The sequence below is a fragment of the Eubalaena glacialis genome, chromosome 2 (assembly GCF_028564815.1).
Source record: "Eubalaena glacialis isolate mEubGla1 chromosome 2, mEubGla1.1.hap2.+ XY, whole genome shotgun sequence".
NCBI classification, from domain to species: Eukaryota; Metazoa; Chordata; class Mammalia; order Artiodactyla; family Balaenidae; genus Eubalaena; species Eubalaena glacialis.
In genome coordinates, this window is record NC_083717.1 from 112460226 (window position 1) to 112487901 (window position 27676).

General features: G+C 37.0%; 1 protein-coding gene across 1 annotated transcript in view; it reads right to left on the reverse strand.

Annotated features, from left to right (window-relative positions):
* Nucleotides 1-12472: 12472 nt before the first annotated feature.
* The window catches only part of SPRED1 (sprouty related EVH1 domain containing 1), a 114346-nt gene continuing 99142 nt past the window's right edge, over nt 12473-27676 (reverse strand). The window contains exons 6-7 of the mRNA XM_061182263.1: nt 17605-17706; nt 12473-15481 (exon numbers count right to left, since the gene is read on the reverse strand). Of these exons, the coding sequence (XP_061038246.1) occupies nt 14831-15481; nt 17605-17706 (753 nt within the window). The 3' untranslated portion in view covers nt 12473-14830. The remainder of the gene's footprint in view (nt 15482-17604; nt 17707-27676) is intronic.

Consider the following 27676-nt stretch of genomic DNA (forward strand, 5'->3'; position numbering starts at 1 on the left):
CAAACCAAGCTTCACATATATAAAATCAACCCCCAAACTTTTCTGTGACTCTTTTACCCTTCAAGCTTGCTCTTGATGTTTATTTGAATCTGATTTGTTCTGCAGGAAAATGCTGGAGGCAAGAAATGAGAGATTTCCAAACAGAGGGTTTGCCCCAAACTTAAATCCAGTCCCTCACCCTCAGGACTGCCTCTGTCTTGGGTCATTCTTCAACAAACGTCCCTTAAGTACTCTCAGTGCTAGGCATTGTGCGAGGGTCTGGGGACTTGATACAAACATGGAAAAGATACTCTCCCTGTGCTTAAGGGGATGGCAGTCTAGCAGGGGACAAAGACTCAGAAATAGATATCACCATACAAAGATAAGTGCTGGAGAAGGTACTAGGAAAGATTGTTGGGGAATGTTGGGGGAACCATCACAAAGGAGATGACGTGAAGTTTTGAGGAGTACATATAACTTGAAAGGCAGCCAAGGGCATTCCAGGAAGAGGAAATAGAGTGTGCAAAGGGCATAGAAACATGGACGCGCTAGGGAGAAACTGTCAGGTGATGGTAGGAGATAAGGGACCAGAAGCAATCCACTGCAATGTAGTCTATATATGCTCAGGGTCTTGGCACATAGTAGAAGCTCATTTTGCTACAGTCACACTGAGGAACAAGAAACTTCAAATTCTCAGTGGTTTGCAACAATGAAGGTGATTTGTCATTCATGTTACATATCAGCAATGAACCAGCTGGGGTTCAGCAGCTCTGTGGCTCTGAGGTTCTACCCCAGGTTGCAGGTGGACTGTGTGCAAACTCCACATCTCCTCATTCTAGGACTCTGGTAGACCAGCAGCCCCTCTAGGAGATGCACTATTCTCATGGCAGAGGGCATATCTCTAAAAGCTTCTGTTTAGAACCCACACTCACATCTCCATTGGCCCAAGCAAGCCAGGTGGCCAAGCCAAACAAAGGAATGGGGAAGTATACTCAGCCGATAGGAAGGCAATAACAAGAATGATGATGTAAAATTCTCTTCCAGGGGAGGGAACAGATGATTGGAAATGATACCACAATGATTGAGAGGGAGCAAAGAAGAGGCTATTGTAGTAAGAAAAAGTAATGGCAGTGTTTCAGTTACTTACTGCTGCATAGCAAATCATCCCCAAATGTAGTGGTGACTGTAGCCACAACAGTCATTTTAGTATTGCTCATGGTTTCTGTGGGTCTAGAATTCAAGAAGGGCTCAGCTGGACGGTTCTGGTTTGGGAGTTTATGATGCACTTGCAATGGGAGTTTGGGGACGGAGGGATGGCTGGGACGGGAGACTGGATCTGCGCTCTCCCATGGACTCTCCATGTCAGTTGGTTTGTGCATTCTCACAACATGGTGACTCCAGGGCACCCAGACTGCTTATATGATAACTGAAGGCTTCAAAGTTGAGTATTCCAGTCAACAGTGCAAAAGCTGCATCATCTTTTTTGATCTAGCTTGGGGAATCACACCAGAGTAGAGATCAACAAACTTTCTCTATAAAGGCCCAGAGAGTAAATGTTTTAGGTTTTGTGAGCCATACGGTCTCTGCCACAACTACTCATAACCACTCAACTTGGCCATTGTAGCATGAAAGCAGCTACAGTCAATTAAATGAGCATGGCTATGTTCCAAGAACACAATTTATGGACAATGAAATCTGAATTTCACATAATTTTCACGTGTTGTGAAATATTATTCTCTTGATTTTTTTTCAACCATTTAAAAATGTAAAGAACACCCTTAGCTTGCAGGCTGTATAAGAACAGGCATCAGGGCAGACTTGCACAGGCTATGGTTTACCAACCCCTGCTCTACCAGAGAGATATCCAGTTGGGTATGTCCACTAGCAGTCGGAAACACAAGTTTTGTACTCATGAGAAATGTCTGAGCCAGAGTTATAGAGTTGGGTGTCATCTGCACAAGGGTGGCAGGTGAAGCCCCCCAAACCAATGGGATTTCCCCAGAAATGGGCACTGAGTGGGAAGTCAAGTTATGTCAGGGTGGAATCTTTGGGACTACAGCAATCAAGGGGTGATTTGAGGAGCCAATGAAGAAAGGCCAGAGGCGGACCAGAGCCCAGACCCCGTTTCACCTTTTACCTCTACTCTAAATTTCAATCTTCTTGTCCTCACCTCCCTTCCCTTTTCCCAACCCTAATCCCCACCCCCAGGCACTACTCTCAAAGTTAGAGGTAGAGAACAAGGCATACAACACTTGAAATTGGAGATTTTTTCACCCTCCTTTCCGTCCATTCATTCATGCACAAAACAAAATAACTTTATTTGTGAAATCGTACGTCATTTAAATACTAGGTGGCATTACTGCACTTTAAAGATTTTCTTAAAGAAAGCTGGCATAATAGATTTTTATGAACCATAATAATTTACCAAATAGAGAAACAGACCAACAAATTTAACCATATGGGTTAGTATTTGAAAACATTATTATCTGCATCTTACTGACTGAGAAGGAAAATAAATTTCTTTAAAGGAGGCACTAAATTGAAGCCTTTTGGAAAGAGACTGAAAGTTGCTTAACTACATTTTCTCCACTTCTTTAGTCTTTCAAGAATCTGTTTAGAATTTCTTCAGAGAAGAGACCTTAACCCTGGGTAAATAATTGAAGTAATGAATGTATTTTTTATTCAATGTTGGGGGGCGGGGAATGATAGATCTCTTGGCACATGAAAGGTCTGTGCAGGACGCGCAATAACATTCTATGAGCAAGGTATTAGAAATGAGTTCAGATAATTTTGTGAATTGAGGCCAGGTTAAAAGTGACAGAAAAGCAGAAGTAGTAGTGTCATGATGCAGCTCAAAAGAAGAAAGGCAAAAGCAGCCCAATCACATGACAAGCTCTGAGAGGACAGATTTCTAACCGTGGTGAGGTGGGAACGTGTGGGTTGGTGGGGGGACCCTCAGGGACCTTTCTGTGATTCATTTATACAGTTTCCACATAGCCAATCATTCATTTATTTGGCAAATACTGAGCGAATTTCTAAGCAGAGATACAAGTCAAAATGAAGAGTACTCTGTGGGGCTGAAGTATAAACAACATTTAAATAGCGTTCAGTCTTTGCCCAGTGGAAATTATACTTTGTTAGTGAAGATTCCACATGTGCTTGAAAGGATGGCTCTGGATTGCAAACATAAAATTTTCTATTGACCCCCCTTCCTTTGAGATTGGTGAAGCTAGAAGCCCAGCCTAAGGAAACTGTAATTTCAAAGCCCTTTGCTTGTGGTGCCGACAGCCAAGGATCAGGAGGTTGGCACCTTTATTTAAGAAAACAACTTAATGAGTGTTTCTGTTTTGCAAATTAGGTCCTGGGGCCCAGTCTGGAGAACTATAGTTTCCAGTCTAATAATGTAAGGCTATCTCCTTGAAGGATAGGGGAAATCTTTGCATAATTCTGTTCTGCTATTTCAGAGGTTACCTTAGAATTTGTAGTATAAATATGTGATAACATTTCACATACAATCTAAGGACTTTGTAATTCCATTTCTCTCCTCCTAGCTTTTGTGCTATTGTCATACATTTTATTTCTACATCTGTTATATACCACACACTACATTGTTTTTATTATTAGTTACACCGTCAATATTCTTGTAAAAAGAATTAAATATGAGTAAAGCATTTATTTGATCATGTAGTTACTACTTCTGGTGCTCTTCATTCCTTTGTTTATACCCAGATTTCCATCTGGTATCATTTTCATTCTGGCTGAAAGACTTTTTGCATTTATTACAGTGTAGGTCTGCTAGTAATGAATTCTTTCAGCTTTCATATAACTGAACCGTCTTTATTTCAGCTTTGCTTTTGAAATATATTTTTGTTGGATATAGAATGCTGATCTTGTTTATTTGTCCTTTGTTTATTTGATCCAATTTTGCCAAAAGTTTATCGACTTTATTAGCTTTTTCAAAACCAACTTTTGGCTCTATTGATCTTCTATATTGCATGTTTTCTAGTTTATTAAATTCCAACCTTATCTTCTGTAAAAATTTTAATAAACAGAAACCTCAGTTAAAGAGAGTCAGGAGACCAGAAGGGGGCACTCTCATGTCCTGTGGTGAGAGCAGACCCCAACAAGAAGAATGAACCCTCTTCTTTCCGGGCAAGGACTCAGCCAATGAAAAGGCATGGACTCTACCTCTCTCAACTTCCTTTTCCTCTCTGTAACATTGTTCTCCTTCCCTTGCCATGCAAGACATGCATGTGGCCAACCATGGTTCCAGACCCTGAATTACAATTCTCGGCCGATCCCAAATAAACTCATTTTTGCTGGAGAAATATCTGGCAGTCTATTTATCTCAGGTCAACTCTTCTTATTTTCTTCCTTTATAAACTTTCTTCATCTTTATTATACTATTATTTTTCTAACTTTTCATATTGGCTTTTTAGTAGCTCATTAGTTTTAAAACTTTCTTCTTTTCTAATATTAGAATTTAAAGCTATAAATTTCTCTCCAAGTATTGCTTTAGCTGCATCTTTCATGCTTTGATAGTTGTTATTTTTATTTTTGTTCTGGTCTAAAGAATCTTAAATTTTTATTTTAAGTAACCACAAGCTATTTAGAAGTGTGATTCTAATGTTCCTTATATATATTTTTTCTAATTATCTTTCTGTTTCCTAACTTCATTGAGATCAGAGATCTGTTTTTGACCAAATTTGTTTTCTGGCCCAATGTATAGTCAATTTTTATAAATTTTCTAAATGTGTTTGAAAACAAAGTATGTTCTGCAATTTGGGGGTACAATATGTATTCATTAGATGAAGCTTATTTATTATGTAATTAATCCTATGAGCCCCATAAAAGGTCAGGGCAAAATAATTTATATACCAATTTTACATCTCTAAACCTGATTGCTCCTCAAAACTATATTCATATATTTAAGTCCCTAGTCAACTTCTCCACTGCAAATAGTCACTGCAAATGTGATACAGCCTCCCCACCCCCACCCCCAAGACTTGCTCCTTTCCCAGGCTTGTCTATATCAACATTTCTCCAGATTTAAGCCCCCAAATTATTCTCTTCTACTGATTCCCTTCTCCCACCCACCCCATTTAATCCATTAGGAAATCCTTTTGATGTCTCCTCCAAAACATATGTAAATTTTGTCCACTTCTTTTCATCCTTGCTACCTCCACCCTGATCCAAACAAGAATAACTAAAGCAGAAACTAACACACCATTGTAAGGCAATTATACGCCAATAAAGATGTTAAAAAAAAAAAAAAGAAAAGAATAACTCACAAAGACTAACAGTCTCCCAGTTGGCCTTCCTCCTTTCTGTTTTGCCTCCCTCCTCCCCAATCAGTTCTCCGTACAGTTCTCAGAGTAATCTTTTAGAATTGTAAATTATAAAATGTCATCCCCCACTTAAAACCCTTCAATTATTTCCTCTCATACTTAAAATAAAAACTCCTTACCTTGGTTTAAAAAGCCTATGTGATCTGGCTTCTGACATTCTCCCCATGCTCACTCTGTTCCTGTTCTGCTCTTCTAGCTCATCCTGTAACCCATAAAGCTTGTTCCCAGCTCAGGGCCTGCATTAGACAGGATGGGGATAGGTTATGCTACTGTAAGACACAATCCCCAAATCACACAAAGTAACCCGAGGGGCTAGGTCATTCTCTAAGACAACTGTTGTCCATGAGAAGACTCAATAATTCAGGCTGCCTCAGTCTTGAGGTTCTACCATCTCAATATGTGGCCTTACCCATGATTGTTATGGTAGAGGAAGAGGGTACTAGAGGGTCTTCTACTAGCCTGGAAATTATTTATATCACTTCATCTCACAGTCCGTTTTCCAGAACTTGTCCATAAGCCCACCCACCTGCAAGATAGTGGGGAAGTGTGTACTCCCGTGTGCCAAGAAGAAACAAGTCAGATGTGAATACCAAAGTCTCTACCACAGGACTGTTCCCTCTTCCTGGGATGCACTTTCCTCTAATTTTCACATGGCTGGCTCCCTATTGACACTTGGATTTCATCTCAAAAGCCACTTTCTTAGGCTGTCATTGGCCACCCAGGTATATAACTTTTAACTCTCTGATTTAGTTGTTTATTGAATACACTCTCCCCGACCTAGAATATAGGCTCCATGAAAGCTGGTAACTTGTCTGTCTTGCTCATCCTGGAATCGCCTTAATAAATATTTGTTGAGTAATTTAATAATTACTCCAAAATGTAAATCTGATCATGGCATCCTCCTCCCGTTAATGGATTTTTATAATCATCAGGATAAAGTTTAAACTTTCTGGTAAGACATATGAGTCTTCATAATATAATGTCTGATTACCTTTCATTCATCCCCAGAGACTGCCACTGGGGATATGGCAGTAAACTTAGAATCTTCAGCTTCATATCTTGGCGTGACTCTTTCCTGTACTCAGTGTTAGACAAAGTCACATAAACAACCTAAGACAGCTAACAAAGTTCTGCTTCTTCAGATAGATACGCTTTAAAGTTTAGGATTTATTTAGTGAGGATGGGGACAGATTAATGGTCTACTGATACAAACTGTACATAGAAAGTGATTCACTTTGTAATTGCTTTCACTGGCTAAAGTTGAATCAACACTCTAAAATGATTCAGGAAAATGTTTATCACTTAGCTAAATTATGCTTAACATTTAGTTAATGCTAAATTATGTTGCTGAAACAAAATAAAACAAAACAAACCAAAAACCCCAAAGCACCATGGACTTAAAGGTTTATTCCTTACTTGGGTAAAGTCCAGAGACGTTCAGGTGGTCCTCCTCCATCATGTTACACTAGCTATACATGACTTCCAAGAAATCCTTAGCAGGGCAAGAGACAAAGGAGGCACACTGGTTCTTAATTGCCTTGCCCCAACACTTCACTACCCCTCAAATCATCTGGCTAGAATTAGTCTTATGGCCTCAACCTATCCCCAGGGGAAGCTTGGAGATGTAGAGAAGCACATGGATATTGGATCAGTGCTAACAATCTCTGCTTTAATCAGGTCATCAGTTATTCCTTTGATCTTTTCTATCCACACTAAGAACACAATCAATCCATTCCCAAGTGAGACAACATAAAGTACCATCCTAGTGTTGTATCCAGCTTAATGTCCTGGATCTCCAAATGACCTATGTATTTCTCTTCTTTGAGACATGTTTCTTCTCCATATATCTAATAGTCAATTGATCTGCCCCTCCCTCCAACACATCCAATATACAATGCTGAAGCAAGAATGGGCTAATTATAATAAAAACTCTCATTTGAAAAGAGAGAGGAATAGTAGATATAAAGCAATAAATAAATCTATTAATCATTAAAAAAATAGGCCACATAGCAGCCAGATCATGAAATGTCTCTGTTCAAAACCTTCCAGTGGATTTTTATCACCCTCAGAATAAAATCTGAACTCCTCCCCCTGCCTTACAAGGCCCTGAGATCTGGTGCCTGGTACTCTGTGACTTTCCTCACTCTGCCACCTCTAGTCAAACAAGCCTCCTTGCTTTTCAACAAGCCAAACTCCTTCCTCTTCAGACCCTTTGCATTTGCTCTTCCTTCAACCTGGATAGTTCTTTTCCTACTTAAAATTTACATGGCCTTCCCTTACTACTCTACATGAAATGGCACCTCCCAAACATCCTTTAAAGAGTTGGCATTGCCTGGAGATGTAACATTCAAAAGAGGAAGAAATCTGTACCACGATGGCTATTTCTGACATTGCTTTAGGGAAAAATGAGTTGTAAAAAGAAAACCTTTTGACTATGGGCTCACCTGATTATGGAGCTATTAATTTACTTATATTATCAGCAATAAGATTCCAAAGGTTTCCAGTAACAGACTTTTCTTTCGCCCAAACTCTCAGAAAACAACCATCACAAGAAACAATAGACAACAAGCTTATATTACTGAAAAAAGGGGAATGGGTGTAAGGAAAGGGGAATATAGTTTAAAATTTATCATTTCTCTATGTTTGCACTCGATAGTTCAAGTTGCTCTTAACTCCCTAGTTGGTTCTAGGTGCTGAAGTATTCTTTCAAGTCACCATCATTCGATTCCTCAATCCCACACAAACCACTTCTTTTGTCTAAATCTGGGGATATCTCAACCTGAAGATCTCAATTTATCACCATTTTGTTGCAGTCTAGACTACTTTCACCTTCCAGTCATATTTACCATCTTTTGTTAAAAATAAAGATGTTCAAGTGATTCAATGCCTAAGCCTCAACTTCAGTAGTGTGAGATGACTTCAGGGAAAATGAGAAACCAAGGATAATAACCAGGTTGCTGGCTTAGACTACTGGATGTACAGTGGTATCACCATCTAACAAGGCAGAGAAGAGAAAAAAGGTTTAAGGAATGGGGGAAATAAGTTTTGGGCTTACTGAATTTGAGATGCATGCAAGAGATTCACTGTAGGAAGTTGGATGTATGGGTTTAAAGTACAGGCTGTGTTTCTATGTAAGTTAATGACCTTACACTAATATCTTAACCTCTTTGGACCTGTTTCTACATTTGTAAAATAAGGGTGTTATACTGATCTCTAAGGGGCCTTCCAGTCCTAAAATGTCAGTGAACTCAATTTTTTCAGTAATCTTAAATAATTTGGTTTGGATCCCTATTTCTTTCTTAGAACTTTGGGGTTTCATGCTATCTGTATACTTTACTTTGATAATTTAACAAGAACTATTAACTAGCTGGGAGCTTATACATTCATACAACCTTGTTTTCTCTTAAATTTTAAGAGAGAGTGAAACACTGTGGATTCCTCTACTGATGAAAGACACACATTTAAGCTTGCTGGTCATTCTTGGTAAGAATACAAGAATTTAAAAATGAATTATAATACACTATTGAAATTTCTTCTCCATGAATTCTTCCCTTCATAGATTTGGAGAAGTTGGAGACATTATTCCTATAACAGGAGAGAAAAAAATATTGAGAGCACAAAAGGGGTTTATGTTTGACAAGTAATATCCATAAGATCTCCTGTATCACATTTTTAAAAGCAAGTATCTTGCAATTTGACAATGCAAAATTAATAAGTAATGGAAATGAAAGCTAAACAGGTCTCAGTTTTATCATCCAGAAAGAATCTTATTTCAGTATTAGAAATTCTGGAATTCTTCCTGTCCTACTTCTTTCCAAATTGTACACAGACTCTTTGTATTATTTCTAAGTTAAAATTAAGTTTGAGGGAAAAGGGGACAGTAAACTCATCATTCTGACACGTGTGTAAGTAGTAGCCCTGATACTAAATGCAACTCTGGTTTAAAGACAGGCTTTGTCTTTAAAGGCTTTGTACTTCACAGAATAATCATATTGTTCAACTTAAATAAAATTTCATTTTAACAGAACAATATGATTATTCTATGAAGTACATCTGTGACTCTTATAACGAAACACAAAACTGCATTGTGACTAAAAGCATGGGCTTTGCAGTAAGACAATTTGGTTCAATCCCGGTACCTCTAATGTGATCTTGGGGATATTTTTTAACCTCTTGAAACCTAAACCTCTTCTTTAGTAAAATGAGGATAATACTTACATTATATGGTTATTTGAGGACTATAAGTGATCATTTAAAACATAAAATAAAGACTGCTAGACAAAAGAAAACACCATTTCAACTATGATTTTGTTAGACTTTTATTATACATTTTTTAGCCATTATTTTAAGGATCCCTCTAAAACTGCAAATCTTAGAGTAGTTGATTTTAAAGTTGACTCCAACTTCCATATTATTAATGCTGATGTTTTTTAAGGACTACTGTGTGCATGACACTATATTGACAGCCAAGCAGAAACCCTAGTTTCAATTTCTCTCATGTAAAAACTATTCTACTTACTTGTGGGTATTAACTTGATGTGAAGAACATAAAGTAAATTTCTGAAAACCTGTAAATAAACACATAAGACTAACATTTCATAATTCATGGTAAAGGTATAAACAGTTAATTCTTGATTTTTCAAATAAATACAACTGTAATATAAGTAATTCAAAAGTTATTCTGGTGTTGAAATACATTATGATTTTTGAGTACTGTCCTAATAATTTTTCATTTAGATTAATTTTGCTTATATTACAAGTTAAGTGAAACTCTGAAACTATGATACAAAAAAAAAAAGAGTAAGAGTAGTGGGTTAAAAATTTCCCACACATCATTTAAGGCGGTTAATTCAGACTTAGTCGTAACATGTTCCCAAACCAAATAATGTATCAGGTAACAAACTATAAAAAAAAAATCTGGATACAATCAAGGGTGAATAAATAAGTCATTAAAATGAACTATACATGACCTTTTGGTTAAAAATACACCTTAAAAAATTATGATCAAAAGCTTCCATTTCTACTACTGCTTTCTCCTTTAGTAATTATTATCTCTTATGTGATAGTTTGTTATCTCTAGAAGAGTAAGAAAAAGTCCTTTTATATTTCATGATAGGTTTAATCAGGTAATTAAAACAAATTCTTATGATATCATCTGATATGTCCAATTACATGGGTATGATGTAACAAAAACAGTTACAAACTTATATATGCGTATTTACATTATATATCCAAAACTATCAAGCTAGTCAACTATATCTAAGGAGATACATTATGACATGAGTTAAACAATTTTTCATTGCTTATTGGAAAGGATGCAGTCAAGCTTTTAATGGAAATAATATACAAGTGAGGCACTTTTGAGGTCGAAAATAGAAAGCAAATGATACTACATACTGGCAATGTTCACAAAAATCTCTATGTGTATCTTTAATACAAAGGCTTTTCAACTAGATTATTCTTGAAAAATTTCAAAACTAGCAACTTATGCAATTTAAGGAGCTTTCAGGAACAATGGCTAACATCAGTGTTTCAAAGCATATCAAAGTTTTATAACCACCTGGCTGCTAGGCAAACAGTACCTTAATAACTTAAAGCCCCCCCCACCTTATTTTTTGGTTTATATAAATTATCTCAGGTTGTGATTTCTTTGTTTTGACTTACTGCAAAACACCTTATGGTGCTATTATTGTGGAGTATAGACCAATTTTTTTTTTTTTTTAGTGTAACAATGATGCAAGTTTCTAGTGCTTCTCCTTATACTTAGAAATGTGATCTTGGAAATCAAATTAAGAATAAGAATATTTAGTTAAGAATCTATGTTTTCCAGGTAACTAAAGTTTTCAAAGTTTCATGTAGAAAAATGTTACACTTGTTTAATATATCTTTAGGCTAAAATAAAAAACCCAATCTTAAACACATATTCCAAAGTGTATCACAAAACCTAAAGTAAATTTCAACAAAACAAACATCCTTAAGATTCTTTAAATCTGGAGGAAAGTACGTATTTCCTGTATTTCGGAGACATATAGGTATTAAGAAACATCTCTGTAGTGTTCATTTAAGGGAGGGCTGGGGAGAGAAAACGAAAAGACAAGACTTACCCAAGATATCAGATGGCACTATACACATGAATTGAAAGTGCATTTGTATTACTTCAAAAGTTCATTTTAGGCACTGCTGAATAACCAATGAAAATAGGTAGTTTTAAGTTTCCCCCTTTAAATTTTAACCCCTGCCCAACATCATCCCAGAGACACACACACTCTCTGAAGTTGTCATGATGAAATACAGTGATGTTTATTTTTTCTAAAAAATTCTCCCTGACTGGTAATGGGAGGAAAAGTAAGAATACCATTTTGGTAATGGCTTTTGCAAGTTGAAAGAATTGGTTCTATAAATGCTTCGGCACATTAAGTTTGATTGCCAGTTCCAAATATTGATAAATATTTTAAAACAGGATATGTAAGAAAAAAGTGCTTAAAATCTTTCAACAAGACACATTAGGGAAAAGACTGGTTTTACAGTTCCTTTGAGATATTTCTCTTCCTGCTTTCTCCATTTGGAGGTGGCCACCACTTAAATAGCCCTTTACTGGTAGTAATGATGAACCCTGTCAGATCCCAATTGCCACCTCACGTATGGTCTATAAATCATCCAGTAGGTGGTGCTGAAGTTACATACCTCATATTTCTTCAGAAATCAAATGATTCCCCTGTCAAGTCAGGAGACAAATCATTTAAGGATTATCAATTCTGAACAAGCCATCAGACGAAAGTCTTTCTTGTCATGCCATCTAGATGATTTCATTTTCAATATTTACTATTACTTAAGCAGTTTTGTTTAGCCATTTGCTTCTACTACCAGATTAAAACCAAAGAGAAAGGTTTTAGAGGACAAGCCAATTGGCAGTGCCAAATCTGTATGCAGAACGAGAAAATGTTCCTGAATATACCTATACACGTTTAAGAATGAGAAATTTAACCTAAGAATTCACATAAGAATTCTAATTTACTCAAGAGAAAATTTCCACATAGGGATTCAGGTAACATTATATTATCAGTTAGTCTTCTAGACTGATTTGGAACCTGGGTGTGTTAAACTATAAAGATCCAAGGTAAAATAAAAACCATTTCATGACCATAGTTTTTAATGAAGAAACTTGTTTAAAACTGTAAAGGAAAAAATGGGGATGGGACGGAAAAATCTTAGCAGCAAAGTGGTTAAACAAATTGAAAATATTAATGCACAAACATTAAAATATTAAAGCATATATGTTGCATATAAAATACAGTACAGGACCAGGAGTTGCACTATACTGATTAGTGCTCAACAGAAGAAATGATTAAATTTGTTCTTCCCAGAAGTATATACACAGTTCATTTCCACAGCATTTTCCTATATAGCCAGCAAGTTATTTTCTTCAGTTGTTCACACCTGATCAAACCTGAATTATAAACTCAGCACTTACAAATATGAAAAGTCATTCACAAGGAAAACCAGTATTTCCATTTTACCAATAAAAAGTAATTTTGAAAGTTAACAGTCTATTCTAGGAAACCAAGTTTAGCTGAAAACTTCAGGGATGAAGATCATCTGGTGTAGCAGCTTCCAAATATATAAACAGTAAAAATAAGACTTAAAACTGCTGCTACGGTGTCATGTTTTGGACTTAGTTCATCCAATTAATTTTTAGTACAAAACTAGAAATAACCTCTTCTTCATAACATCTATAGTTATCAATATATTTTTCTTCTTTTCAATGTGAAATAATACTTTAAGATGATCTATATACACAATGTTGTCAGTTCAAGCTGTCATATAAATATAAATGCTTTCTTAAAAAAAGTATTTTACAGACAGATAGTGTTATATACATTGTTCAGTTTGATCTGGGGCAAAAGAAGAAAGCTAACACAAGCTTAAGTGTGATATGTAAAAAGAATGATTACATAAATGACATTTAAAAACCTGCATAGAAAATGAGCTTCTAACAGTAGTGTGATTTTAATTTTTATCACTTCTGAAACTTCAAGCCATTAAAAAAAGGCACACTTCTCAACTTTTTTAAGGGAATGTTCTTAAGGAACCCCTTACTTGGTTAGAGTTTTAATGTAACACTTAAAAAAAAAAAAGACAATTTGACCCCAAAGTACTTCAAACAATTTGCTAGAACATTTATCCAACTACTTTGTAAATAAAACATCCAGTAAGACAATGCTCTGCAAAAGAAATAAATTTATACGTACAAGATATTTCACTCACAATGCTGGATTAAATACTTTCTTGGGATAGTTTAGCACATCCTTTACATAAAATAATTTTGCTTTTGGCCAGTTTAAATAAAATAAAATGCAACTGAGAAAAGTTATCATTGTTATGTGATAATAAGCACTGAGAATTAAGCTAAAAAGTTAGTAACACAGCTGAACATATTCTGGTTTAGCAGAATGATAAGTGGAAATCTCAGGAGGAAACTGTTTTACTTACTCTAACTATCCAGTTACACTTTTCACCTTGTAAAACATTTGTAAATGCAGTATAATTTTTTGAAGGAGGAAACTCTGAAAGAAAACAACTTGCTGGTTGAATACCACAAAAAACAAAACAACAACCCAAAACCTTACTTTTTTCTATAATGTTTACTCAGTCTCTTTTCATATAAAAATAAGTGTTATGTTCCCATCATAACATTAGACAATTACATCTGTGCTTTAAAAAAAAGTTGGTCACTCAAGGCTATTAGAATATTTTTTAAGGATTTTAGATTACCAGAATGTACAGATATAACTCAATATAAACTGTAGCCAAAGGGAAATGACAATGAAAATATCAAATCATTCACATGGAACAAAAATGTCATTAACTAGATAAGTAAAATATTCAAAATATAATGGAATGTGACAGTAGATATATGTACATCTACTTCAGAACTAGGAAGGGGAGGAAAAGTTTAATATGTAATAATTCGTACCTTATATTTAGTTAAATATAAACATTTGTTATTTATACATAAAACTGCTTTCAAAAAACAACTAATAAATGATTTAGTTGCACTTGTTTTACTTCTTACAGTTCCCAAGTGTTAACTTTTTTTAGATTGAAATCAACTGTCCCCTAGTGCACTTTAAGTTTATATCTTAATGAATTCAAACCTTTAAAAGTCCCATCACCTAATGCATAAATATACAAAAATGCCAAAAAATTAATCCCTTTTAGTTGGATCATATTTATGCTCACTTTATATAGCCAATAACCAGAAATGGTTTCCTTTTGCAAATATTCTTTAGAACCTGCAACAAAACATGCCATGCACTCCAGGGAAAAAGTTAGGCATGGCTAGCATTTGTGAAATGCCAAGAACTGATGAGTTCTGCTTCCTCCACGTGTGGCCCCAATGATACCAGGCAAGATTTCATAATGCTTGCCAAAAGCTTCCACAAATCCAAGTTAGCTAATTCCTGGACACAAAGATTTTAAGCTCATTTTGGCACTGGATGCTTTCATCCAGCAGCTTTATGTTTCCCACCACAGCACCCACACGCCTCACCACAACGATGGCACATTCTCAAAGGGACGTAGCAGCACATACATGGTACAATGAAAGACAAAGCTACTAGGGCTAACCATCGTAAGCAGAACTTGTCATCGCTAGTGTCACATGAACAGGGATCAGAAAAATCTCCCTCTGAGTCTGACATACAATGATACAACATGCTCTCTGCACAGAGCATGCAACTAACTTGATATATGCATCTTTTAATAGGGTCTGGAGCATCCTGACATTTTCCCCTGCCATTTTCTTCATGATTAAACCTTTCTTGGCAGTATACGCAGCGAGAACGTTCACCATCTTCTTTTCTTCGTTTTGACTTCTTAAATTTTAATGAGGAAGGCTGTGTCTTAAATACCACAGAGTCTTTGAGTGAACTTAACTTAGTCTCATCCCCACAAGAGTATAGATAGTCTGATTTTTTACTGTCTGGTTTAGAAAACTGAATACTGGAGTCAGTATCATCTCTCTCCAAGTCACTTTTCCACATGTCAGGATGTCTGTAGTCTGCATAGCGACGTATTAAGATATCGCGAGGGTTTATTCTGACAATCTCATCCTCATCTTGAAAGCTGACATGTCGGATTGATTTCAAAGGGACCTAAAAAGGAAAGAGATGAAAATTGCAATAATGACTGTGAAGGTTAATTTTATGTGCCAACTTGGCTGGGCCACAGTGCCCAGATATTTGGCAAACATTATTTTACATGTTTAAGTGAAGATGTTTCTTGGACGAGATAAACATTTCAATGGGTAGACCGTTAAGTGTAGCAGATTATCCTCCATGACGTAGGTGGCTTTCATCCAATTAGTTGAAGGCTTTAATAGTACAAAGACTGACCTTGCTGGAGCAAGAAGGAATTCTACCAGCAGTCTGCCTTTGGATACAGACTACAGCTCTTCCCTGGGTCTCAAGCCTGACAGCCTACCCTGCAGATTTTGAGTATGTACCTCTACCATCACATGAGCCAATTCCTTAAAATAAATCTCTTTCTCTTTATATATATATCTCTCTTGTTGGTTCTGTTTCTCTGGAGAACCCTGACTCATACAGATTTTAGTACCAAGGTGTAGGATGTTGTGCTAACAAACATCTAAAAATGTGGCAGTGCCTTTGGAACTGGGTAATGGGTAGGGGCTGAAAGAGTTTTGAGGTGCATGTTATAAAAAGGCTAGGTAGCTTTGAAGAGACTTGGTAGAAATAAGAACATTAAAGCTGCTTCTGGTGAGTGCTTGGATGGAAATGAGGAACATACTGTTGACACCAGAGGAAAGTTGATCCTTGTTATAAAGTGGCAAAGAATGTGGGTGAATTGTATTCTAGTCTCTTGTGGAAGGTAGAATTTGTGAGTGATGGACTTGGATGTTTAGCAGAAATTTACAAGCAAAGTGCTGAGGGTGCAGCCTAGTTCCTCCTTGCTGCTTATACTACAATATGAGAAGAAAGTGATTAATTGAAATAGTAATTTTTGAAACAAAAATGAACCAGAATTTGAAGAGCAAGAAAATTCTCAGGAAGATGCTATCACTGATGGCCAAGGGGGTGGGGCCACCTCCCTCATGAGCCCAGAGGAATTTTGCCTCAGGATGAATCAAACTTTGAGTTCACTTACACTTGACTTAGATGGTATTTAGATGAGATTTGGGACGTAGAGGTGATGCTAGAATGGGTTAAGTTTTTTGGGGTGTTGTGATGGGGTGAATGTATTTTGCATGTGAGAAGAGGGACCAGAGGGTGGAACGTTATGGGCTGAATTGTGTCCCCCCAAATCCATATGTTGATGCCCCAATCCCCAGTATATCAGAATGTCACTGCATTTGGAAATAGGACCTTTTAAAAAGGTGATTAAAATATAAGGCCCTTAGGGTAGGCCTTAATCCAATTTGATTGGTATCCTTATAAGAAGAAGAAATTTGGACAGAAAGAGAGAGAGAGAGAGACCAGAGATGTGGGTGCACAGAGGAAAAAAAATACAGCCAGAAGGTGACCATTGGCAAGCCAAGGAGAAAGGCCACAGAAGAAACCAAATGCATCAACACCTTGAACTGGGACTTCCAGTTTCCAGAACTGTGAGCAAATACATTTTTGTTGTTCAAGCCACTCTGTCTGTGGTATTTTGTTATGACAGCCCTGGCAAACTAATACAAAGACATACGTGTTCATAGGTTGGCTATACAAGTCTCTGAAAATGACTTAAAACACATCACACTCTCTCATCCTTCTGGGTAGGCTGTTTCCTTGAGGCCAGGGAGAAAAGTAAATCTTTCAGGCATAAATCAAAATGACGCTTCCCTTCACCCATATAAGTGGGCGTCTAGTAGTCACATTTGTACCTTCTAGTGCCGGTCCCTGGACACAGTGACTACTCTGTAAGTAAGCACATGGATCCACATTGGGGCAGACTTCTATTCCCCATATATTTGGAATTGTGGCTAAAAAAAGTCCACGTCTGGACTAAAGGTGGAGTGGTGGATGCAGACCATTAAATTACAACATACGATTCCTATTGGTGATAAGTATACTGACAATCCCCCAGACTCAAACCAGAAATTTGGAGGGAATTTAAGTAATGGGGTTTAGAAGTATATATAAACAAATAGAAAATTTATACACTAAAATACAATTCTAGTACAACTATATGGAGAATTAGAAAGACTGGAAAATTTCACTCACATGTTAATTAGTTACATTCCAAATCAGAAGATAAAACTAAGATTACTTACCTTATTTTGGGACTTTAGGCTTCCACATTCCTTGGGTATTTGCCGCTGTACATATTCTATACTTCTGCCCTGAATGTCCAGGCCTGGATGACTGAACATTATCTAAAATACAAACAATTTCTACTTAAGTGACAAAAGAATGCATTCCTTACTTTTAATAAAACTATATATAATGTGTATTCCAAAACTTCATAATCTATTAGCAGTAAGGTTTTTCAAAATGGTTTTAACAAAAAGCATTACTTGAGTCATCCTATTTATTATTTAAACTTAGGTCTTTCCTTATACATTTAAAATTTAATTTAAAAAGTAATACAGACTTCTGGTTTCTATTTTGGCATATAAGGAGCTTGGAAGCTGCCACTCTGTTGTAACAACAAGTAAAAAAGCTGAACAACAACAAAAAATATCGACAACTCCTCTTAGATCCATGGAGAGGAGGACACAGGGCAAACCCCACCCCTAAGACTGCAGAGAGAGACAGCAAAAAAAAGGGAGTCACTGCTTACCAGAGCAGAGACTCATGAGTGAAAACCACCATGGAAACCAGTGCCAGGGTGGGGAAAAAAAAAAAAAATCTCAACTGTAATTGACAAATTGCTGGAGGCTCAGGATGGACAACTCGGGAGAGTTAAAAAAAACTCCTGGTTGGGGGTGGGGACAGTCATTGTGAAGCCCCCAAACTCTTGTGAGTTTACCTCTAGGAGATCAACCAGGTTCCCACAATAAGTATCAGAAAAATCCGTACATGCTTCCAGCAGGGGAGTGGAGAAGGAACCATTACGAAATGTGCCAGAACACTCTGTTCTTAACAAGGCCTGTCCTCAGGAAAAACTAGTTAAGGAGGGTCTGACCTACTGTGGTATTATCAGAGTCTATTTGATCTGGAGGAGGGGATATACCCAACACTAGTCAACTCTAACCATCTGACGCACCTAAAGGGAGAGAAAAAACTGATAAATAATTGTGATATTCACAATCCTGAGGGAAAGGCTCAGACTAAAAGACTGAGACCTAATCACAACTGTACAATACTTCCTCTTCCTATACACTTTACCACTACATCACTAAAGGCTTATTTACAGCAGTTCCTTTTACCCAGCACATCACGTCTAGCAATCAAGAAAAATGATAAAAAACATACCAAAAGACAAAAATACATTTTGAAATGACAGAACAAGCATCAGAACCAGATATGGCAGGGATAATGGACTCAGCAGACTAGGAATTTAAAACAACTATGATTAATATGCTAAGACTCCAATGTTTAAAGTAGATAGCATACAAGAACAAATGAGCAATGAAAGCAGAGAAATAGAAATCCTAATAAAGAATACCACCCCCCCCCCAAAAAAATCTAGAGATCAAAAGTACTAAGAATAAGAATACCTTTGATGAGCTTAGTAGACTGGACATGGCTGAGGAAAAAAATCTCTGAGCTTGAGGATTAAGCAATAGAAATCTCCAAAATTGAAAGGAAAGATAATAAAGACTAAAAAAAAAAAAAGACTATTCAAGAACTGTGGGACAACTACAAAAGGTGTAACATACACAAAACAGAAAGAACAGATGAAGAAAGAGCGAAAGGAACAAAAGAAATATATGAAATAATAATGACTGAGAATTTACCCAAATTAATGTCAGATGTCCAATCACATATCCAAGAAGCTCAGAGAACAGCAAGCAGGAAAATGGAGGGAAGGAAAAAGGAAAAAAAAAAAAAAAGCACCTAAGCATATCATTTTCAAACTATAAAAAATCAAAGAAAAAAATCCTGAAAGATGCCAGAGGAAAAAATATTTTACTTATAAAGAGTAATTAACATCTGACTTCTCTGCAGAAACCATGCAAGCAAGAAGAGTGAAGTGAAATAGTTAAAGTGGTAAGAGAAAAAGTCCGCCAACCCAGAATTCTGTACCCTGCAAAATTATCCTTCAGAAGTGAAGGAGACTGGTGGGAATGTATTGGTGCAACCACTGTGGAAAAGAGTATGGAGGTTTCTCAAAAAACTAAAAATAGAACTACCATATGACCCAGCAATTCCACTTCTGGGTATATATCTGAAAGAAACATGAACACTAATTTGAAAAGATACATGCACCCCAATGTTTATAGCAGCATTATTTACAATTGCCAAGATATGGAAGCAACCTAAGTGTCCATCAACAGATGAATGGATAAGACGTGGTGTGTATACACACACACACGCGTGCGCCCACACACACACACACACAATGGAATATTACTCATCCATAAAAAAGAATTAAATTTTGACATTTCCAACAACATAGATGGACTTGGAGGGTATTTCACTAAGTGAAGTAAGTCAGACAGAGAAAGAAAAATACTCTATGATACCACTTGCATGTAAAATCTAAAAAATACAACAAACTATTGAATATAACAAAAAAGAAACATAGACTCTCAGATACATAGAACAAATTAGTGGTTATCAGTGGGTAGAGGGAAGAGGGGAGGGGCAACATGGGGGTAGGGGATTAAGAGAGACAAGCTATCACGTAAAAGAAAAATTAAATTAAAAAATAAACATTAAAAAAATGTGAAAGACATAAAGACTTTCTTAAGCAAAAAAAAATGGAGGAAATTTGTTGCTGGTAGACCTGCCTTATAAGAAATGTTAACAGAGGTTCTTTAGAGCGAAGGAAAATAATATAGGTCAGAAACTTGGATCTACATGAGAATGGAAGAGCATTTAAGAAGAAATAAGTGAAAATAAAATAAAACTTTTAATTTTCTCATTCTTAACTGAGCTAACAGAAGTTTGTTCAAAAAATAGCAACAGGGCTTCCCTGGTGGCGCAGTGGTTGAGAATCTGCCTGCCAATGCAGGGGACACAGGTTCGAACCCTGGTCTGGGAAGATCCTACATGCCGCGGAGCAACTGGGCCCGTGAGCCACAACTGCTGAGCCTGCGCGTCTGGAGCCTGTGCTCCGCAACAAGAGAGGCCGCGATAGTGAGAGGCCCGCGTACCGCAATGAAGAGTGGCACCCACTCACCCCAACTAGAGAAAGCCCTTGCACAGAAACGAAGACCCAACACAGCCAAAAATAAATAAATAAATAAATTTATATAAAAAAAGAAAAGAGTAAATCCCACTTCTACCCACTACTGTAAAAAAAAAAAAAAAAAAAAAAAAGCAACAGAGGGGGACCTCCCCGGCGGTACAGTGGTTAAGAATCCATGCTTCCACTGCAAGGGGCATGGGTTCAATCCCTGGTCAGGGAACTAAGGTCCTGCATGCCAAGCAGCGTGGCCAAAAACAAAAACAAACAGCAACAATATATTTGATCATGTATGATTATGCACATATTTACATACATATGCATATATATGTATATAAAATAAGATGACTGACAGCAATGATGCAAGGGGTGGAAGGAGGAATTAGGATTATGGTTATTATAAAGTATTCCCACTCACTGTAAAGTGGTTTAGTGTTGTTAGAGTAAAAGTAAATGGCTGGAGAATACTACACCACGTTAATACTAACCAAAAGAAAGCAGGAGTTCCTATATTAATTTCAGACAGAGCAGACTTCAAAACAAGGAAAGTTATCAGTGATAAAGATGGTATTATATAATGATAAAGGGGTTAATTCCCCAAGAAGACATAACAATCCTCAATGTGTATCAATGTGTATGTGTTTAGCAACACAGCATCAAATTACGTGAGGCAAAAACTGATAGAACCTCAAGGAAACAGATACACCCATTATCATAGCTGGAAACTTCAACATCCCTCTCTATCAAAAATGAACAGACTGATGTCTTGAGAACCAAAAGTAACTTTACAATCTCTGCATACCTGGAATCCATCCTTCTTGGCTTCTTTTGGCTCACTACTGGATCTTCTGAATGAAGCAGACCCAATTTTCTGTGGGTCTGAAATTTCACCAGGGGTTTGCTTTTACCATGTGTCCTAGGGTTCTGTCTGTTCATTTTTTTGGTTGCTGTTGTTCTTCTTTCTTCCTTTCTTTCTGAGTCATGTGGCTGGGAGGGTCTTGGTACTCCGGCTGGGTGTCGGGCCTGAGCCTCCGCGGTGGGAGTACTGAGTCCAGGACACTGGACCACCAGAAACCTCCCGGCCCCACATAATATCAATCAGCGAGAGCTCTCTCAGAGATCTTCATCTCAACACTAAGACTCAGCTCCACCCAACGGCCAGCAAGCTCCAGTGCTGGATGCCCCATGCCAAACAACTACCAAGACAGGAACACAACCCCACCCATGAGCAGAGAGGCTGCCTAAAGTCATACTAAGTTCATGGACACTCCAAAACACACCACGGGCTGCAGCCCTGCCCACCAGAAGGACAAGAAACAACTCCATGCACCAGAACACAGGCACCAGTCCCCTCCACCAGGAAGCCTACACAAGCCACTGAACCAACCTCACCCACTGGGGGCAGACACCAAAAGTAACAGGAAATATGAACCTGCAGCCTGCGAAAAGGAGACCCCAAACACAATAAGTTAAACAAAGTGAGAAAACAGAGAAATATGCAGTAGAAGAAGGAGCAAGGTAAAAACCCACCAGACCAAACAAATGAAGAGGAAATAGGCAGTCTACTTGAAAAAGAATTCAGAGTAATGATAGTAAAGATGATCCAAAATCTTGGAAATAGAATAGACAAAATGCAAGAAATGTTTGACGAGGACCTAGAAGAACTAAAAAGCAAACAAAGAATGATGAACAACACAATAAGTAAAATTAAAACTTCTCTAGAAGGAATCAATACCAGAATAACTGAGGCAGAAGAACGGAGAAGTTCCCTGGAAGATAAAATAGTGGAAATAACTACTGCAGAGCAGAATAAAGAAAAAAGAATGAAAAGAATTGAGGACAGTCTCAGAGACCTCTGGGACAACAGTAAATGAACCAACATTTGATTATAGGGGTCTCAGAAGAAGAAGAGAAAAAGAAAGGGTCTGAGAAAATATTTGAAAAGATTATAGTTGAAAACTACCCCAACATGGGAAAGGAAATAGTCAATCAAGTACAAGAAGTGCAGAGAGTCCCATACAGGATAAAGCCAAGGAGAAACATGACAAGACACATATTAATCAAACTATCAAAAAATAAATTCAAAGAAAAATATTAAAAGCAGCAAGGGAAAAGCAACAAATAACATACAAGGGAAACCCCATAAGATTAACAGCTGATCTTTCAGCAGAAACTCTCCAAGCCAGAAGGGAGTGGTAGGACATATTAAAGTGATGAAAGGGAAAAACCTACAACCAAGATTACTCTACCCAGCAAGAATCTCATTCAGATTCGGCAGAGAAATTAAAACCTTTACAGACAAGCAAAAGTTAAGAGAATTCAGCACAACCAAACCAGCTTTACAACAAATGCTAAAGGAACTTCTCTAGGCAGGAAACACAAGAGAAGGAAAAGACCTACAAAAACAAACCCAAAACAATTAAGAAAATGGTAATAGGAACATACATATTGATAATTAACTTCAATGTAAATGGATTAAATGTTCCAACCAAAAGACACAGACTGGCTGAATGGATACAAAAACAAGACCCGCATATATGCTGTCTACAAGAGACCCACTTCAGACCTAGGGACACATACAGACTGAAAGTGAGGGGATGGAAAAAGGTATTCCATGCAAATGGAAATCAAAAGAAAGCTGAAGTAGCAATACTCATATCAGACAAAACAGACTTTAAAATAAAGACTATTACAAGAGACAAAGAAGGACACTATATAATGATCAAGGGATCGATCCAAGAAGAAGATATAACAATTATGAATATTTATGTACCCAACATAGGAGCACCTCAATACATAGGCAAACGCTAACAGCCATAAAAGGGGGAATCAACAGTAACAATAATAGTAGGGGACTTTAACACCCACCCCACTTTCACCAAAGGACAGATCATCCAAAATGAAAATAAAAAAGGAAACACAAGCTTTAAAAGACACATTAGACCAGACAGACTTAATTGATATTTATAGGACATTCCATCCAAAAACAACAGAATACACTTTCTACTTAAGTGCTCATGGAACATTCTCCAGGATAAATCATATCTTGGGTCACAAATCGAGCCTCGGTAAATTTAAGAAAACTGAAATAGTAACAAGTATCTTTTCCGACCACAATGCTATGAGACGAGATATCAATTACACGAAAAAAACTGTAAAAAATATAAACACATGGAGGCTAAACAATATTCTACTAAATAACCAAGAAATCACTGAAGAAATCAAAGAGGAAATCAAAAAATACCTAGAAACAAATGACAATGAAAACAAGATGGCCCAAAACCTATGGGATGCAGCAAAAGCAGTTCTAAGACGGAAGTTTATAACAATACAATCCTACCTCAAGAAACAATAAAAATCTCAAATAAACAACCTAAACTTACACCTAAAGCAATTAGAGAAAGAAGAACAAAAAACCCCCTCAAAGTTAGTGGAAGGAAAGAAATCATAAAGATCAGATCAGAAATAAATGAAAAAGAAATGAAGGAAACAATAGCAAAGATCAATAAAACTAAAAAAGCTGGTTCTTTGAGAAGATAAACAAAACTGATAAACCATTAGCCAGATTCATCAAGAAAAAAAGAGAGAAAACTCAAATCAACAGAATTAGAAATGCAAAAGGAGAAGTAACAACTGAAACTGCAGAAATACAAAGGATCATGAGAGACTACTACAAGCAACTATATGCCAATAAAATGGACAACCTGGAAGAAATGGACAAATTCTTAGAAAAGCATAAGCTTCTGAAATTGAACCAGGAAGAAACAGAAAATATGAAGAGACCAATCACAAGTACTGAAACTGAAACTGTGATTAAGAATCTTCCAACAAACAAAAGACCAGGACCAGACGGCTTCACAGGTGAATTCTATTAAACATTTAGAGAAGAGCTAACACCCACCCTTCTCACACTCTTCCAAGATATAGCAGAGGGGGGAACACTCCCAAATTCATCCTACAAGGCCACCATCACCCTGATACCAAACCAGACAAAGATGTCACAAAGAAAGAAAACTACAGACCAATATCACTGATGAACATAGATGCAAAAATCCTCAACAAAATACTAGCAAACAGAATCCAACAGCACGTTAAAAGGACCATACACCATGATCAAGTGGGGTTTATCACAGGAACGCAAGGATTCTTCAACATACGCAAATCGATCAATGTGATACACCATATTAACAAACTGAAGGATAAAAACCATATGATTATCTCAATAGATGCAGAAAAAGCTTCTGACAAAATTCAACACCAATTTATGATAAAAACTCTCCAGAAAGTGGGCATAGAGGGAACCTACCTCAACATAATAAAGGCCATATATGACAAACCCACAGCCAACATCGTTCTCAATGGTGAAAAACTGAAACCATTTCCTCTAAGATCAGGAACAAGACAAGGTTGCCTACTCTCACCACTGTTATTCAACATGGTTTTGGAAGTATTAGCCACAGCAATCAAAGAAAAAGAAATAAAAGGAATCCAAATTGGAAAAGAAGAAGTAAAACTGTCACTGTTTGCAGATGACATGATACTATACATAGAGAATCCTAAAGATGCTATCAGAAAACTACCAGAGATAATCACTGAATTTGGTAAAGTAGCAGGATACAAAATTAATGCACAGAAATCTCTTGCATTCCTATACACTAATGATGAAAAATCTGAAAAAGAAATTAAGGAAACAATCCCATTTACCATTGCAACAAAGAGAGTAAAATACCTAGGAATAAACCTACCTAAGGAGACAAAAGACCTGTATGCAGAAAACTGTAAGACACTGATGAAAGAAATTAAAGATGATACAAACAGATGGAGAGATATACCATGTTCTTGGATTGGAAGAATCAACCTTGTGAAAATGACTATACTATTACCCAAAGCAATCTACAGATTCAATGTAATCCCTAGCAAGCTACCAATGCCATTTTTCACAGAACTAGAACAAAAAATTTTACAATATGTATGGAAACACAAAAGACCCCGAATAGCCAAAGCAATCCTGAGAAAGAAAAATGGAGCTGGAGGAATCAGGCTCCCTGACTTCACACTATACTACAAAGGTACAGTAATCAAGACGGTATGGTTGGTACTGGCTCAAAAACAGAAATATAGATCAATGGAACAGGATAGAAAGCCCAGAGAAACCCATGCACACATGGTCACCTTATCTTTGATAAAGGAGGCAAAGATACACAATGGAGAAAAGACAGCCTCTTCAATAAGTGGTGCTGGGAAAACTGGACAGCTACATGTAAAAGAATGAAATTAGAACACTCCCTAACACCATACACAAAAATAAACTCAAAATGGATTAAAGACCTAAATGTAAGGCCAGACACTATAAAACTCTTAGAGGGAAACATAGGCAGAACACTCTATGACATAAATCACAGCAAGATCCTTTTTGACCCACCTCCTAAAGAAACGGAAATGAAAACAAAAATAAACAAATGGGACCTAATGAAACTTAAAAGCTTCTGCACAGCAAAGGAAACCATAAACAAGACGAAAAGACAACCCTCAGAATGGGAGAAAATATTTGCAAACGAAGCAACTGACAAAGGATTAATCTCCAAAATATACAAGGAGCTCATGCAGTTCAATATCAAAAAAACAAACAACCCAATCCAAAAATGGGCAGAAGACCTAAACAGACATTTCTCCGAAGAAGATATACAGATTGCCAACACACACATTAAAGGATGCTCAACATCACTAATCATTAGGGAAATGCAAATCAAAACCACAATGAGGTATCACCTCACACCGGTGAGAATGGCCATCATCCAAAAATCTCCAAACAATAAATGCTGGAGAGGGTGTGGAGAAATGGGAACCCTCTTGCACTGTTGGTGGGAATGCAAATTGATACAGCCACTATGGAGAACAGTTTGGAGGTTCCTTAAAAAACTAAAAATAGAATTACCATATGACCCAGCAATCCCACTACTGGGCATATACCCTGAGAAAACCATAATTCAAAAGGAGACATGTACCACAATGTTCATTGCAGCACTATTTACAATAGCCAGGAAATGGAAGCAACCTAAGTGTCCGTTGACAGATGAATGGATAAAGAATATGTGGCACATATATATAAAGGAGTATTACTTGGCTATAAAAAGAAATGAAATTGAGTTATTTGCAGTGAGGTGGATGGACCTAGAGTCTGTCATACAGAGTGAAGTAAGTCAGAAAGAGAAAAACAAATACCGTATGCTAACACATATATATGGAACCTAAAAAAGAAAAGTGCTTCTGATGAACCTAGGGGCAGGACAGGAATAAAGACACAGACGTAGAGAATGGACTTGAGGACACGGGGAGTGGGTAGGGTAAGCTGGGATGAAGTGAAAGAGTAGCATTGACATATATACACTACCAAATGTAAAATAGAAAGCTAGTGGGAAGCAGCTGCATAGCACAGGGAGATCAGCTCAGTGCTCTGTGACCACCTAGAGGTGTGGGATAGGGAGGGTGGGAGGGAGGTGTAAGAGGGAGGGGATATGGGGATATATGTATACATATAACTGATTCATTTTGTTATACAGCAGAAACTAACACAACCTTGTAAAGCAATTATACTCCAATAAAGATGCTAAAAACCAATAAAGAAATGAACAGATTCAGCAGGCAGAGAATCAGTAAGGACACAGGTGAACTAAACAACACCTTCAATCAAGTGGATATAATTGACATCTGAAGACTACTTCATCCAACAACAGCAGAATACACATTTTCTCAAGCTTACATGGAACCTTAAGCAAGATAGACCATATTCTTGAACATAAAATGAACCTTAACAAATTTAAAAGAGTAGAAATCATACAATGTCCGTTCTCAGACTACAAAGGAATTAACATAGAAGTCAGTAACAGAAGGATATCTGGAAAATCACCAAATAAATGAAGGTTAAACAACACACTTCTAAATAACGCATGGGTCAAAGAAGAAATCTCAAGAGAAATTAAAAATTATTTTCAACTAAATAGAAATGAAAACACAACTTATCAAATGTTGTGGGATACAGCAATAGTAGT